This window comes from Talpa europaea, assembly GCF_964194135.1.
Source record: "Talpa europaea genome assembly, chromosome: 16".
NCBI classification, from domain to species: Eukaryota; Metazoa; Chordata; class Mammalia; order Eulipotyphla; family Talpidae; genus Talpa; species Talpa europaea.
In genome coordinates, this window is record NC_140084.1 from 42,504,802 (window position 1) to 42,517,153 (window position 12,352).

Here is a 12,352-nt window from a genome sequence, read left to right on the forward strand (position 1 = left end):
TCACTTCCTTTGTTTTGAAGGGTTCAAGGACCCCACACACTCTTCCCACATCAGTCAAGTCCTTAGAAGGCCCACAGGGGCCCACACAGTCTGACCCATAATGCCTTGCTCTCAACTATTAACACTCGCTTTTCTGCCTCCACTCCAGCCTCACACCATTCCTTGTAGAGTTTTCCAGTACTCAAAGTTGGCTTTAGTCTCAGGACTCTGCTTGTTATGTTGTTCTGGAAGGTTCCCTTACCAGACATCTGTAGGACTTTCTCCTCAATCCCTTGTGAAACTTCCCAGGACCACTCATAAAATTCCAATCCTGAATTCCTTATTCCTTTTCCGTACTTCTCTAACATCCTATGTCATTTGCTTATTTATTATGTTTATTTTTCAATTGTTAACATTCCCCTATGAGAATGTGAGCTCCACGAAAGCAGGAGTCTTGCCCATTTTGCTCACTGGTGGATGACAAGTACTTGAAGAGTGTGTTGGCACACATGTTGGGTGTTTGATAAATGTTGGTTGAGTAAAATGAAATAGGAGGGAAAGGTTTTATCAGCTGAGTGCACTGATGGAGTTTAGAAATGGAATAATAGCACTGTGGGCAATTTGACTATTTTTCAGAAATGGATTGGGGAGTATTTGGAATTGGAAGTTGTGCTAAGAACAACCAGGAAACCTGGTTTTGAAAGAAGGTGGGGACAAAGAGGTAGCAAGATGGTAGAGGCAGGCATATGGCAAGGATAGCCCGACCCAGAGGAATATCTGGTGTTGAGATTCAAATTATTTTGAATTCGTTTTGAATGATAATGACAAGAGAGTCCAAGACACCATTTTGAATTGTCTGCAGTGTCCTATTGATGTCACACACAGCACAACAAGTCTTGATTTCCTTGTTGCCACTTGGGGGTGGAGGACATGAACGTCACAGGGAAGGCATGTGACCCACATTTGGGCCATTGTCAGGACAAAGACAAAGGAACGACAGAAGGGTGGAATCTACAACAAGAACCAGCCAGAGGTGATCAAGACAAAGTAAAATCCAAAGGCCATCACCCAAATCTTAGAGAGGGTATTGCTTTTCTGCTGGGGGTAGAAGATACCCAGCTGTGGATTTCCAGGAGATTCCCACAGACCTGTGGGCCCGTGGCAGTAGGACAGCGCCTCCTGTAGGGCTGCTGTGAGAATTTAGGGGGTGGGGCTGGGTGCCCACAGGTGGGCTGGGGCGCTTTTCTCCGCCGGTTCCTCCCGCGCCCAGTAGGGGGCGCTCAGCGGGCCATGAGGCAGAGCTCATAGGTGGGGGGGATGTTGCCAAAGCCTGAGACCCTGGGCGTGATGTCGATGTCAGCAGGCGGCACCAGCGAGCGCAGGGAGAAGTTCTGAAGGATGGAGGTGAAGTAGAGGAAGAGTTCCATGCGGGCCATGGCCTCTCCCAGGCAGACACGCTTTCCTGTGGGCACAAGGGACAGCAGGAGGCCAGGTCACACATGCACTGGGATATGGGAGCGTGGGGGAGCATTTGGGCCCCACGTCGCCTCTGAGCCTGGACTGCCTCCCCAGCATCTCTGAGGTCATGATAATACCCACGTTATAGGGTTATCATAGAGACTCAGATGGTTCCCACATGTCGCGCCCAGCTAGGTTCTGCCATTTGTAGGGGTTCAGCAGGCAGCCTGCTGCATCCCTTTGACGACCTGGATTCCCTTGGAATCTAAGATGGAATGATTTTAAAGGAAGCTCAAATATGGAGATTCAGTTCATGTTCAATGTCTCAAATGTTTCTCAAACACCTGCCAGACACTGGGGAAGAAGCTTACCCTCGGATTGTGCTTGTTATTGGCCAGTTACCCACCGAGTGGTTGGAGAGATTAATTTCCATTTCCCAGCCTAGGGGTGAAGTAACTGTTCTAAGACCCTTGTAAGTGTGGGGTGGGGACCTGTATCCTCACTGTTGTCCTGGTTCCGGATTTACCGTGGATTAAAATAGTGGTCCTAGAATATTATGTGTGGGCCAGCAAGTTACTGGTCATAGGCCAAGCCTGCCTGTTTTTGCACTGCCTGCAAACGAAGATTACTTTCTCTATTTCAAGTGGTTGAGAAATATAAAAAAAAAAAAAAAACCAATATTTTGTGGCAGGTGAAAATGAAATTCGAATCTGAGTGTCCTTGAGTAAAGTCTTTGGGCACTGCAGTTATGCTGGTCATAGATGTACTGTCGTGGTCGCTGCAAGTTCATGCAGAGGCCACATGACCAGCAAACCCTGAAACATTCTCTACTTGGTTTGTAGAAAAACTTTGCTCACCCCTCTTAGCACTATCATGATTGTGATTATGAGTCGCTGGTTCAAGTATTCTGTGATTCTGGCTTTCTTGGGTATAATGACTCTATGAAATGACATTCAGCTTCCTACTCATCCCCAAGCTTCAGAGGCAGACCATGGATTAGGAGCCAATCGATCATGTTCCTGGGAAGAACTCAGACCACAGAAACCTACCAGAGGAAAAAGGCACAAAGGCTTCATTCTTCTTGAAGCGGCCCTGCTCATCCAGGAAGTGTTGTGGATAGAAGGCATCTGGGTAGCGGAAGTATTTGGGGTCTTTGAGAACTGAGCCAATCAGAGGAAACACGTCGGTGCCCTGGGGTGAAAATGGGGCAGTTAGAATTGGTGCTGGAGGGCCTCCCTGGTGGGGCAAGGAGTTAAGATGCCACTGCAGCACGAGTTCGATCCCCAGCCAGGGAGCTACCCACATGGCGCAGCAGACCTCTCCTACTCACCCGCTGCTCCCCTCAGCAGTGTATTTCAGTCAGTCTGCCTGTTCCATTCCCTACTCTGTCTCTGGTGAATCCTCTCACCCCTACCCCCAGCCCCCTGCAGCTGTGGCCTGTACCCAGCTCTTGTATGCATAAAAGTAAAATAACTCTTAAAGAAAAAAAGAATTGGTGCTGGAGTGTGGGGTAGGAACCAGGAGGAGAGACGGGTGTGCTGGAGTTCGGGAAAGGAGGGGCAAGGAAGGTGCAACCCTACCTTGGGCAGAAGGTAGCCTCGGAATTCAGTATCCCGGATGACATTGTGGGGGACGCCCATGGGCACAATATCTGTCAGTCTCTGGATCTCGTGGATCACGGCATCCGTGTAAGGCATCTTGGCCCGGTCGTCCACACTCGGGATCCGGTGCGGTCCAATCACCTGGTTAATCTCTTCATGGATCTTGGCTAGAAGGGGCCAGGGAACATTGACAAAGATACAGGACATGTCCCCGGGGTCGGGAGGTGAGCCATGCCTTGGACCTCAGCACCTGTGGATTCTGAGGGAGCAGGTCATGGGGTGCGGGTTCTCTCTATTGAGTGCTGACACATTGGTGGGGAGAAATAAATACTCCCCAGAGCACTGGGAGACACATAGCCTGAGACCTCCAGTGTCAGTGGACATTTGATCTTTATCTTTTTTTATCTTTATCTTTTTTTTTTAATTTACATTCCCCCCAACACTATGACTTTTTAAAAGAAGTCCTAGAAAATGAAGTGTCTATGGTTATGATTATTACATGAGGGTAGTCATTGAGCTCCTGTTGCAATACAGAGGTTCTTTTACCGCAACTCCCTACGCTTAGACACTCTATCTTAGCCAAAAAGCCAAGAAGCAACACCCTACACTAGCTTAGAGATGGGTCTGGGCTTTTGGCACTTTGCCTAGGTCTCAATCAAGTTAGCCAAACCGAATTATACTAATAAAGTAAGAACTACCCCTGCCCACCTCACACCCCCAGTTTGGTCTTTATCTTGAAGGCACCAAGGAGCCATGGAAGGCTGGTGACGGGGCAGCGCCCTGGCCCCAGAAGGACTTTCCTGCAGGTTGTTGACATGATGGGAAAGAGGCATCACAGGTAACAGAACAGGACTGAGACAAATGATGCTTACGGGACAGTGATTAAGGACCCTAATGGTGCAGTGACCCTTCGCCGCATTTCCTGGATGAACGACCTCACTCAGTACCTCATCCACAGAGTCATTTGTCTTTATCTTCTGTGCCTGTTTCTTCATCTTCAAAATGGATATGATGGTCTGTCAAGCCCTTTAGAGTTACATTTGCATAAAATCCAGTATGAAAGTAGCTAGGACAGTGTTTAGCGCAGAAAGCATCCAATAATGTTTGATTATTTATATTAGTAAAAGACAAGCCCCATCATGGAGGAGGGACTACAAGAGTTTGAATGGAAGCATATTAGTGTCACCCATTATCTGTGGCAGGAAAATCCACTGGCTTGTGTGGATCTGCATTAGCATAGGGGGAGAAGCCAACATCGGGGATTTTGCTTAAATAAATAATGGCTCCCTCATTACTGGAGTTACGCAACCAGGCCAGCTTATGATGTGTTGAAGATGGATCTCTTTCATTCTGGCATTGCAGTTGGCTAACTAAGGGTCATCTGAGATATTGACCTGTTGTTGATGCCTGGAACCTGTGAATGTTAGCTTACATGATGCAAGGGGATTTGCAGCTATCATTACATGATGGCACTGAGATGGGGAGGTTATCCCCATCTCAGGGTTATCCCTATCGCAGGATGGCTCTACATATAACCACAGGTGTTTGTATACGGTGGCAACAGAAGGGTAGCCTCAGAGGAGACGAGACGATGGAAGCAGAGAGAAATGGGAAGAGGCTGTGCTGTTACTGTTGAAGACAGAAGAAAGAGATTATGAACCCAGAGACAGAAGGAATGCAGCTCAGAAGCTGGGACAGGCAGGGCATCTGATTCTACCTTGAGTGAGCTCAGTGAAAGTCTATTTGAACATTTGGACTCCAGAACTGTAAGAGAGTAGATGTACGTTCTCAAGTGGTAAACAGCAGCCTAAGGCACTACAGCAGCCCACAGGCATTAGGCAAAATATTGAAATCAGTGACCTTCCAGACTAGGGATTCTGAAATGTCGTCTACTGAGGCTCTAAAGTGTGAAGAATGGGTCCACCCTGGTGGCGCAAGGGGTTAAGACGCAACCTACGAAACTATCCACAGCCTCTGCAGCACGAGTTCGATCCCTGGCCAGGGAGCAACCTACATGGCTCAGCAGACCTCTCCTGTCTTGCCCCCTGCTCCCCTCAGCAGTGTATTTCAGTCATTCTGCCTGTTCTTTTCCCCACTCTGTCTCTGGTGAATCCTCTCACCCCCTGCATCTCTGGCTGTACCCCAGCTCTTGTATGCATAAATAAATAAATCTTTAAAAAAATAAATAAAGTGTGAAGAATGTAGGGCATGGGCTTCCAGGGTTGCAGGAGGATGTCTTCTTTCCTTTTGGGAAAAGAAGTCACCAGGTGAGTAGCTCAGGTGGGCACTGTCAAGCTCACCTTCCACCTCTGGATACTTCATCAGCAGCAGCATCCCGTAGCGTAGTGTGGAGCTCACAGTCTCTGTGCCAGCAAAGAAGAGGTTGAGAGTGGTGAGCACCAGATTCCTGAGGTTGAATTCTGTCTGGGGATTATTTTTGTCCTGAAAATGAGAGGGACAGGAAATAGAATCAACCTCTACTGTCTTTGTCTTCTTATTTCCTCCCTGTGTATTGGGTAGGCCTTTGTGGATCACCATAGGTAGGTAAGCTAATATGCGCCTGGAGGAGGATATAGTTGGTCCAAAGGTCCTGAGGCAGGATTACACCTGGTGTCTTGGAGGAAGCCAGTGATGTTGAAGTGCAGTGAACAGTGGGGCAAGGGAGGAGAAGAAAGTAGAGATTGCCTTGGTTCTATAACATAAAAACATCAATTTATAAAATTTTAAGAATCTATGTGTAGGGTAAAGAAAATGTTAGGCTTTTCTGCCCTCCCGCAATCAGAATAGATGATGGATCCTTGTCCTGAATGCATGCCTGATGGTGGGCACCTGGAATAGGGTGTGGGCAGATGTAAATAGGATTCACCTGGGCTAAGACTGTGCTTTTTTTAAGGGCGGCGTCACAGGGACACCAGTAGAAGCCGAGAAGCAGCAGAATCTGAGAAAGAAGCCGATAAGAGAAGCAAAGAAGCAGAAGCAAAGAACGCCATAGAGCCCAGAGAGAATGAAGATTTGCTGGGGACTGGGAGGCCTCCCAGCCCCCCAGCACCTCTGCCTGCCATATGCCTGGTGAACCCCAATAAAAGACCTGCAAAACACCTGAGGGCTCTGACTCCTCCTTTACCCGGTCTGCATGGGATCAGAAAACCTGCACTGGGTCCATTCCTGCCCTTACACTATGACACAAATATAAGCTTCTAAATTTTTATGTCTCTAAAATTTTAAACTTTTAATTTCAAAGTTTAAATTCAGTTTTAAAGACTTTCAATGCCTGAACTCAAATTCTACTGTTCTACTTCTCTACTTCTACTTCTCTACAGTATTAAGCCTTGGCATAGGTGATTAGAAAGGTGTATGATTTTACATTTCTATGTTCCCAAATTTTTAGAGTCAAAATTTATTTTAAAGTTTATGCCTCTATAGTTTCTATATCTCATCATAAAAGTAAATAATGTAAAACAATGTTTGCTTTTTTCTCCAGGGTGTTTACAGCTGAGTTTAAAGGTGTAGGCATAAGTTATGAAAACCACCTAAGTGTCCAATGACAGATGAGTATGTAAAGAAAATATGGCACATACACACAGAGGGTCACTATTTAGCTGTTGTTTAAAAAGATGAAATCTTGCTATTTGCGGCAACATGGAAATCTTTCTTCTTCTGACTTAACTCAGTGTGACTCCCTCCTGTTCCATCCAGTTTTTGCAAAGGACAAAATTTCAGGGGGCTAAGTGAGGTAAGTCAGAAGGAGAAAGACAAATGCCACCTGATTTGACCCCTATGTGGACTATGAAGCAATAAAGCAAATGAACAGGCAAAAATAAACCAAAATAAACCCTAGAAATCTGAAGGCAGATTGAGGCGGTTACCAGATGGGGGAGTGTGGGGTGTGGTGAGCCAAGGGGGAGAGGCCAACAGAGCTGGGGGAAGACTTTGTGTGCTGTGTGATGGCCTCTCCATCACACAGTGTAGTGTGTGATGTAGTGTGGTAACTTAACATCTGAAGAGTGTGAACCTAACCCGTAAGATATATACACAATCATAAACCAGTGTTACCCCAATAAAAAAAATATGGTACCATTTTAAAAAATAAGTGTGGTTGCAGGTGCCAGGACTTGAGCTGATGAGAGGTGGGGCATGGAGAAGAGGAAGAGGTACCTGGTGCATCTTCACCAGGAAACAGTCAATGAAGTCCCGAGGGTTCTGGGGGTCAAGGGATGCTTCATTGACCTTGACCCTGGAGGCGATGAAGTCCTTGAGTTCCTCTATCAGATAGTAGATGCGGTTGTGTCTTCCTGGCAAATACTGCATGATGCCAGAGTACATGTCGTAGAGCTGCGGGTGGGCAAAGTGACATCAGTGATGGGTGTCGTGGGCCAGGACGGGTGAGTCTGTCAAGCAGCCAGGCTTAACACCAGTGCCGGGTCTAAGATGGGGTGAGTCCCTTAGCTTCTCAGGTGCCTGCGCGCCAGGGTTGGGGGACAAGTAAGCTAAGGCTAGGCACTAGGCATTAACTGAGGTGGGTGGTGGAGGGGATGGCGGGGGGGGGGGCGGGTCTTGTGGGCACCTGTGCCCAGGATGTGCTCATCTCAATGAAACTCTCATTGATCATCCGCAGCAGCTTCAGGAACTGCTGGTCCTCATAGTCGAAGCGACTTCCAAAGACCACGGAACTGATGACGTTGGAGACAGTGCGGCTCAGGAAGAAGGTGGGTTCGATGGGGGCACCTGGGTGATGGAAATTGTCTAGGTTGGAAGCCAGGACTGGGAGCATGGCATGGACAGACATTTAGTCCTGACCCTGCCGCTTAATAGTGCTTGTGAGTTATGTTATTTTTGCAAACTGCAATCTGCAAAAGGATTTAACAACGACTTCACTGGTTCATGAGGGCACAATCCAACTATGTAAAATACTTAGCCAGTCGTTGCTCAAGAAGTGCTAGTGGAGCTTAATCATCTCTTTCTGTCCTTAGTACATGACTGTTTGGAGGAGAGCCACAGATTTGGGAAGGAAGCGTGGTTAAGGGACACTTGTTTTTTAAGGGGGTGTGGAGCCTGTATGTTTCTACCAATGATGACATTTGAGCTATTAAAAAAATACTTCAACTGTACCACCTGCAAACAGGATGCTGGCCAGGATCCAGTGGTTTTGGAGAAAATTTCTCCCAGGTTTATGCCCATATTTGCCAAATTACAATATCACAAATAATAGCTGAGGGCACATGAACATTCAAAGTCTTCATGTGGATGGTTTTGCATCTACGGAGCCCAGGTGAGGCATCTCTGATATAGAGAAATTTAGCTCCATTTCTATCTTTTATTTTATTCATATCTGTATTTCTCAATCTCTTTTTCTCTCTAGACTCCAGTGGTTTTACACTTTATTTATAGGCAGCTACTATATTTCTTTAAAAATACAGATAAAATGGGTATTGAGTTTCTGATTTACAAGATGAGAAAGTTTTAGAACTCTGTCTCAACAATGTGAATATACATAACCGTGCTGAATGGTACCACTGGAAATGGTTAGGATGGTCAAATGTGATGTCATGTGGTTTTTACCACAATTCTCTGTGTGTGTAATAAAATTTGGTCCTGTCCCCAGAAATAAGCAGAGACTCACATGAAAGCTAGTTGGAAATCTTTAGTATTTTTCATCCTCTCCCATTCCAGAACTTTCTCCCACAAAGTCCCATCTTCTCATGACTTAGCTCTCTACAGCCACCCAGTCATTTGAAGCCCCCCTCCCCCACCCTTGGTGTTCCGTAATGCCTCCATACCCTTGGTGTTCCGTAAAGCCTCTAGCAGGAAGCCAGCCTCCTCCTGGATCCGCTCCTCAATGCTCCGCTTTCCCATCCCGAAGTCCCGGAGAATAGTCAGGGAGAAGCGTCGGAGAATCCGCCACCGGTCCCCGTTAGCCATAGCTACACCTGTAGGAACTCAGTGTCAGGCTCCTGCCTCCCCTCCCCTTCCTGATCCCTGTTCTGTGTTAGACAAGGATGGGAACAGATTGTGAAAACTCTAAAGACTGCTTTCAGGGAGACCTCTCCAACCTTCCAGACTTGATGGGGAGACTAAAGTTCCCTTTCTACAGAACCCTCACAACAGTCCTAAACCAGGTGGGAGAAAGGCAATCAGGCTAGCAGTGATTTGGGGAAATTAAGGAAAGTTTCTTATAGGATAGAGACCTGGAATTAGATAAATAACCCAAAGGAAGCAATGAAGTGTGGAGGGCAGGCTGTATAGATGCCGTAGAGAATTTCCTGATTGAGGAGACTTTGCTATATGCTGTCTGGAATCTCTAGACATACTCATACATGTCCACAGAAGCTCATCCCTGTACATCCACGTATCTCCACCAAAGAAGTTACTGTGTTATGAGAAACATTAAAAAATTTCCAGAAATTACCATCTAATTGGTAGATTAATTAATGGAAGGAAGTTTATGACTGCAACAACTGATGGGTGGATGGATGAAAAATTATATGAATGGGTGAAGGGTTACTAGATGGGTGGCTTGAGATGAATGGATAAATGCTTGGAAGGATGGACGGATGATGGAAAGATGGATAGATGGAAAAATGAATAGATGAATGAATGACAGAAGTGTTAATGAATAGATGGATTGCATGATGGGTAAATAGAAAATTAATTGATAGACATATAAATTGAATAGAAAGATATTTGTCTAGAAAAGCTAATTAATGATGGATATTTTGGGTGGATCTATGGACCAATGGGAAAATGTCTAGATGGAAGGAAAAGTATAGAGATGGATGAATGAATGGAACTATGGAAAGAATGGTGTGAAGCTCTTTGGGATTGAAAGGTATGGTTGGTTATTGTTGGATGTCTAGGGACACTATAGAAAGATTCCTACCTAATTGGAAGAGGTAGAGACTAATGGATTGTGTTCGTGTACGTGTAGGAAAATAAGAAGATTGGCTATGAGGGCTCCTGTGGTTATACAAAGAGTGTCACTAACCCATTAATCTAAGAACGGAGTAAAAACAGGGTTATGGGGGGAAAACACAATGGACTGTGGTGGAGGACAATGGGTGCTTCAGCGGAGGGAGGCCTATAGTGACCACATCTGGGGGGGATTTCTACACTGTCAAAATACTGGTAAGGATATAAAGTAATGGTACTTCAATAAAAATAATAACAACAACGGTAATAAATAAGAGCAGAAGTAACGGAGCAGATGCACTGGGGTGCAATTGGGCTCAAAATAGAATGGTTCTACCACCTACTGTGTGGTATTACCTAATCTTTCTCACGCTCAGTTTTGTCATTTGTAAAATCAGCAAGGTATTCGTAGCTCTTTAAATGAGTCAGTGCAATAATTCATGTCAAGTACTTATCAAAGAACCCAGGACATAGGAAGCCCATCGTTATTATTTTGCATGTCATATTAGTACCTACCATAACCTAGGAAGTTTCTATCTATTGAAGCCAGTTCTCCACGGCCACTGAAGTCATCTGCTCGGTCTACCAGGGCCTCCTTCACTGCTTCATGTCCACACAATATAACGACTGGCCGGGGTCCCATATACACTGTGAAGACTGGGCCATATTTCTCCTGGAGCTGGACATGAAGGAAGACATACAGGAGGGCTTGATTGGACCAGTCAGGAACTTTAGGGAGGGTCTCAGGTCAAAATGTTGAGCAGACTGGCTGTTGTGGCATCACATTGGAGGAGGGTATTAGAAAATGGTATTAAAGTGCTGCAGGATTCAGTATCCTGGGGTTCATGTGAGATGATACAATATAAGAGGATAAGGTTGTGAAAGGAGCCATTAAGAAAAGACTTTCCAGATCTCCCTGGTGTCGCAAGTGGTTGAGCGCCACACTGTGAAGCTGTCCGCAGCCTCTGCAGTGCAGGTTCGATTCTGGCTGGCCAGCTGGCAAGAATCTCACACGGTGCAACAGACCTCTCCTGCCCCGCCCGCTGCTCCCCTCAGCAGAGTATTTCTTCAGCCTGCCAGTTCTGTTCCCTGCTCTGTCTCCGGTGAATTATCTCACCCTCCTGCGCATCTGGCCTGTACTCCAGTTTTTGTATAAAAATAAATAAATCTTTTAAGAAAAAACAAAAAAAGAAAAGACTTTCCAAGGAACTTTATAACGACAGGGTGCTTTGTATTAGGAGAGCACTGGGCCTGCCCACTAGGCGACAGTTCTTTCCTAAAGAGCAGGGGACAGAATACAACACGGATAAAGTTTACCTTGAACTGTATCCAAAAGCGGTTACTTGGGAAAGGAGAGAGAAGAATGGGCCAAGAAATAATTGTGTAGTCAAAATCTGTGGCTCAGCTGTCCTTGAAATATTTTTATGAAGTTAGCTAAATCTAAAATGTACAATTTAGGACTTATTTGAGCTGCAAATGCATTACTTTAAATAAATATCTACTTTAAATAAATATCGAATTGTTGGGGTAAAAAGAATATTAGGGGGTGGGAATTTCAAGGCAATAAAAATATGGGGATATCAATTAACAGTGGTTCTTGGGCTTGGAAGAACTCTTGTCTCCTGGGACCCTGGGTGAGACCCCTGCCTCCAATACCCCCAGAGTTTTAGTTTCTTCATCTGTGAAATGATGGGCCCACGTGAGATGAATGCCAAGATTCATCTCTCCATGAAAGGCTAAATTTCTAGTTCCTGAGTTTTCATGCTAACGAGTGTCAAACTTCTAAGACAGGCAGTATGCAAGAAAAATTTGTATGTTTAAGAATACAAGGTATTATGATTCTAAAGTCTGGAGAGGGTGAGTCTTCAGTTCCCTTGTGCTAAGCTCCATAAAGTCTGTGCCTTAAGAGTCTGTGTTTCAGAAGCTAGAAGGCTAGATGTGTGTTTGTGGAATTAGTTGCTTCCCGCTCTCAGGGAGCCTGGGTCAGACTCACCTTCATGAAGGACTGGAAGGTGGCTTCGGTACTGACTTGCAGCAGGTTCCCCAGGAATGGTATCGGGGTGGGACCAGGGGGCAGCTTTCCCCCTTTCTGGGTCCGTTTCCAGGCGATGAGGATGAACAGGCAAGACAAGCAGAGAGCCAGAAAGATGGTGAAGGCCCCTCCTAGCTCCATGATTTCAGGTAGAGAGCTTGTGTGCCAGATCTTGCCTAAATAGGTTCTGAGAAATCAGCTGTGCCGAAATTGGAACACCCTAGGATTCAAGTTTTCCGGGTATGGATTATATCATGGAAGTGATAGCTTTATGTGAGGGTGGTGGTTATATAACTTGTAATCTCCCACCTGGAGAAAAGTGGATCGAATTCACTAGGGAAATCCAGTGGAGTCATTCCCCTTTATTCATATTTCC

At 45.7% G+C, this 12,352-nt stretch overlaps 1 protein-coding gene across 1 annotated transcript; it reads right to left on the reverse strand.

The window, feature by feature from the left end:
* Positions 1-1,259: 1,259 nt before the first annotated feature.
* Positions 1,260-12,117, reverse strand: LOC311186627 (cytochrome P450 2G1-like; the record flags this gene model as incomplete). The annotated part of the gene is made up of 9 exons (XM_084257740.1): positions 1,260-1,441; positions 2,487-2,628; positions 3,018-3,205; positions 5,339-5,480; positions 7,194-7,370; positions 7,603-7,763; positions 8,816-8,965; positions 10,461-10,623; positions 11,938-12,117. The coding sequence occupies 9 exons, from the start codon at positions 12,115-12,117 to the stop codon at positions 1,260-1,262; spliced, it is 1,485 nt and encodes a 494-aa protein (XP_084113866.1).
* Between the last annotated feature and the right edge of the window lie 235 nt (positions 12,118-12,352).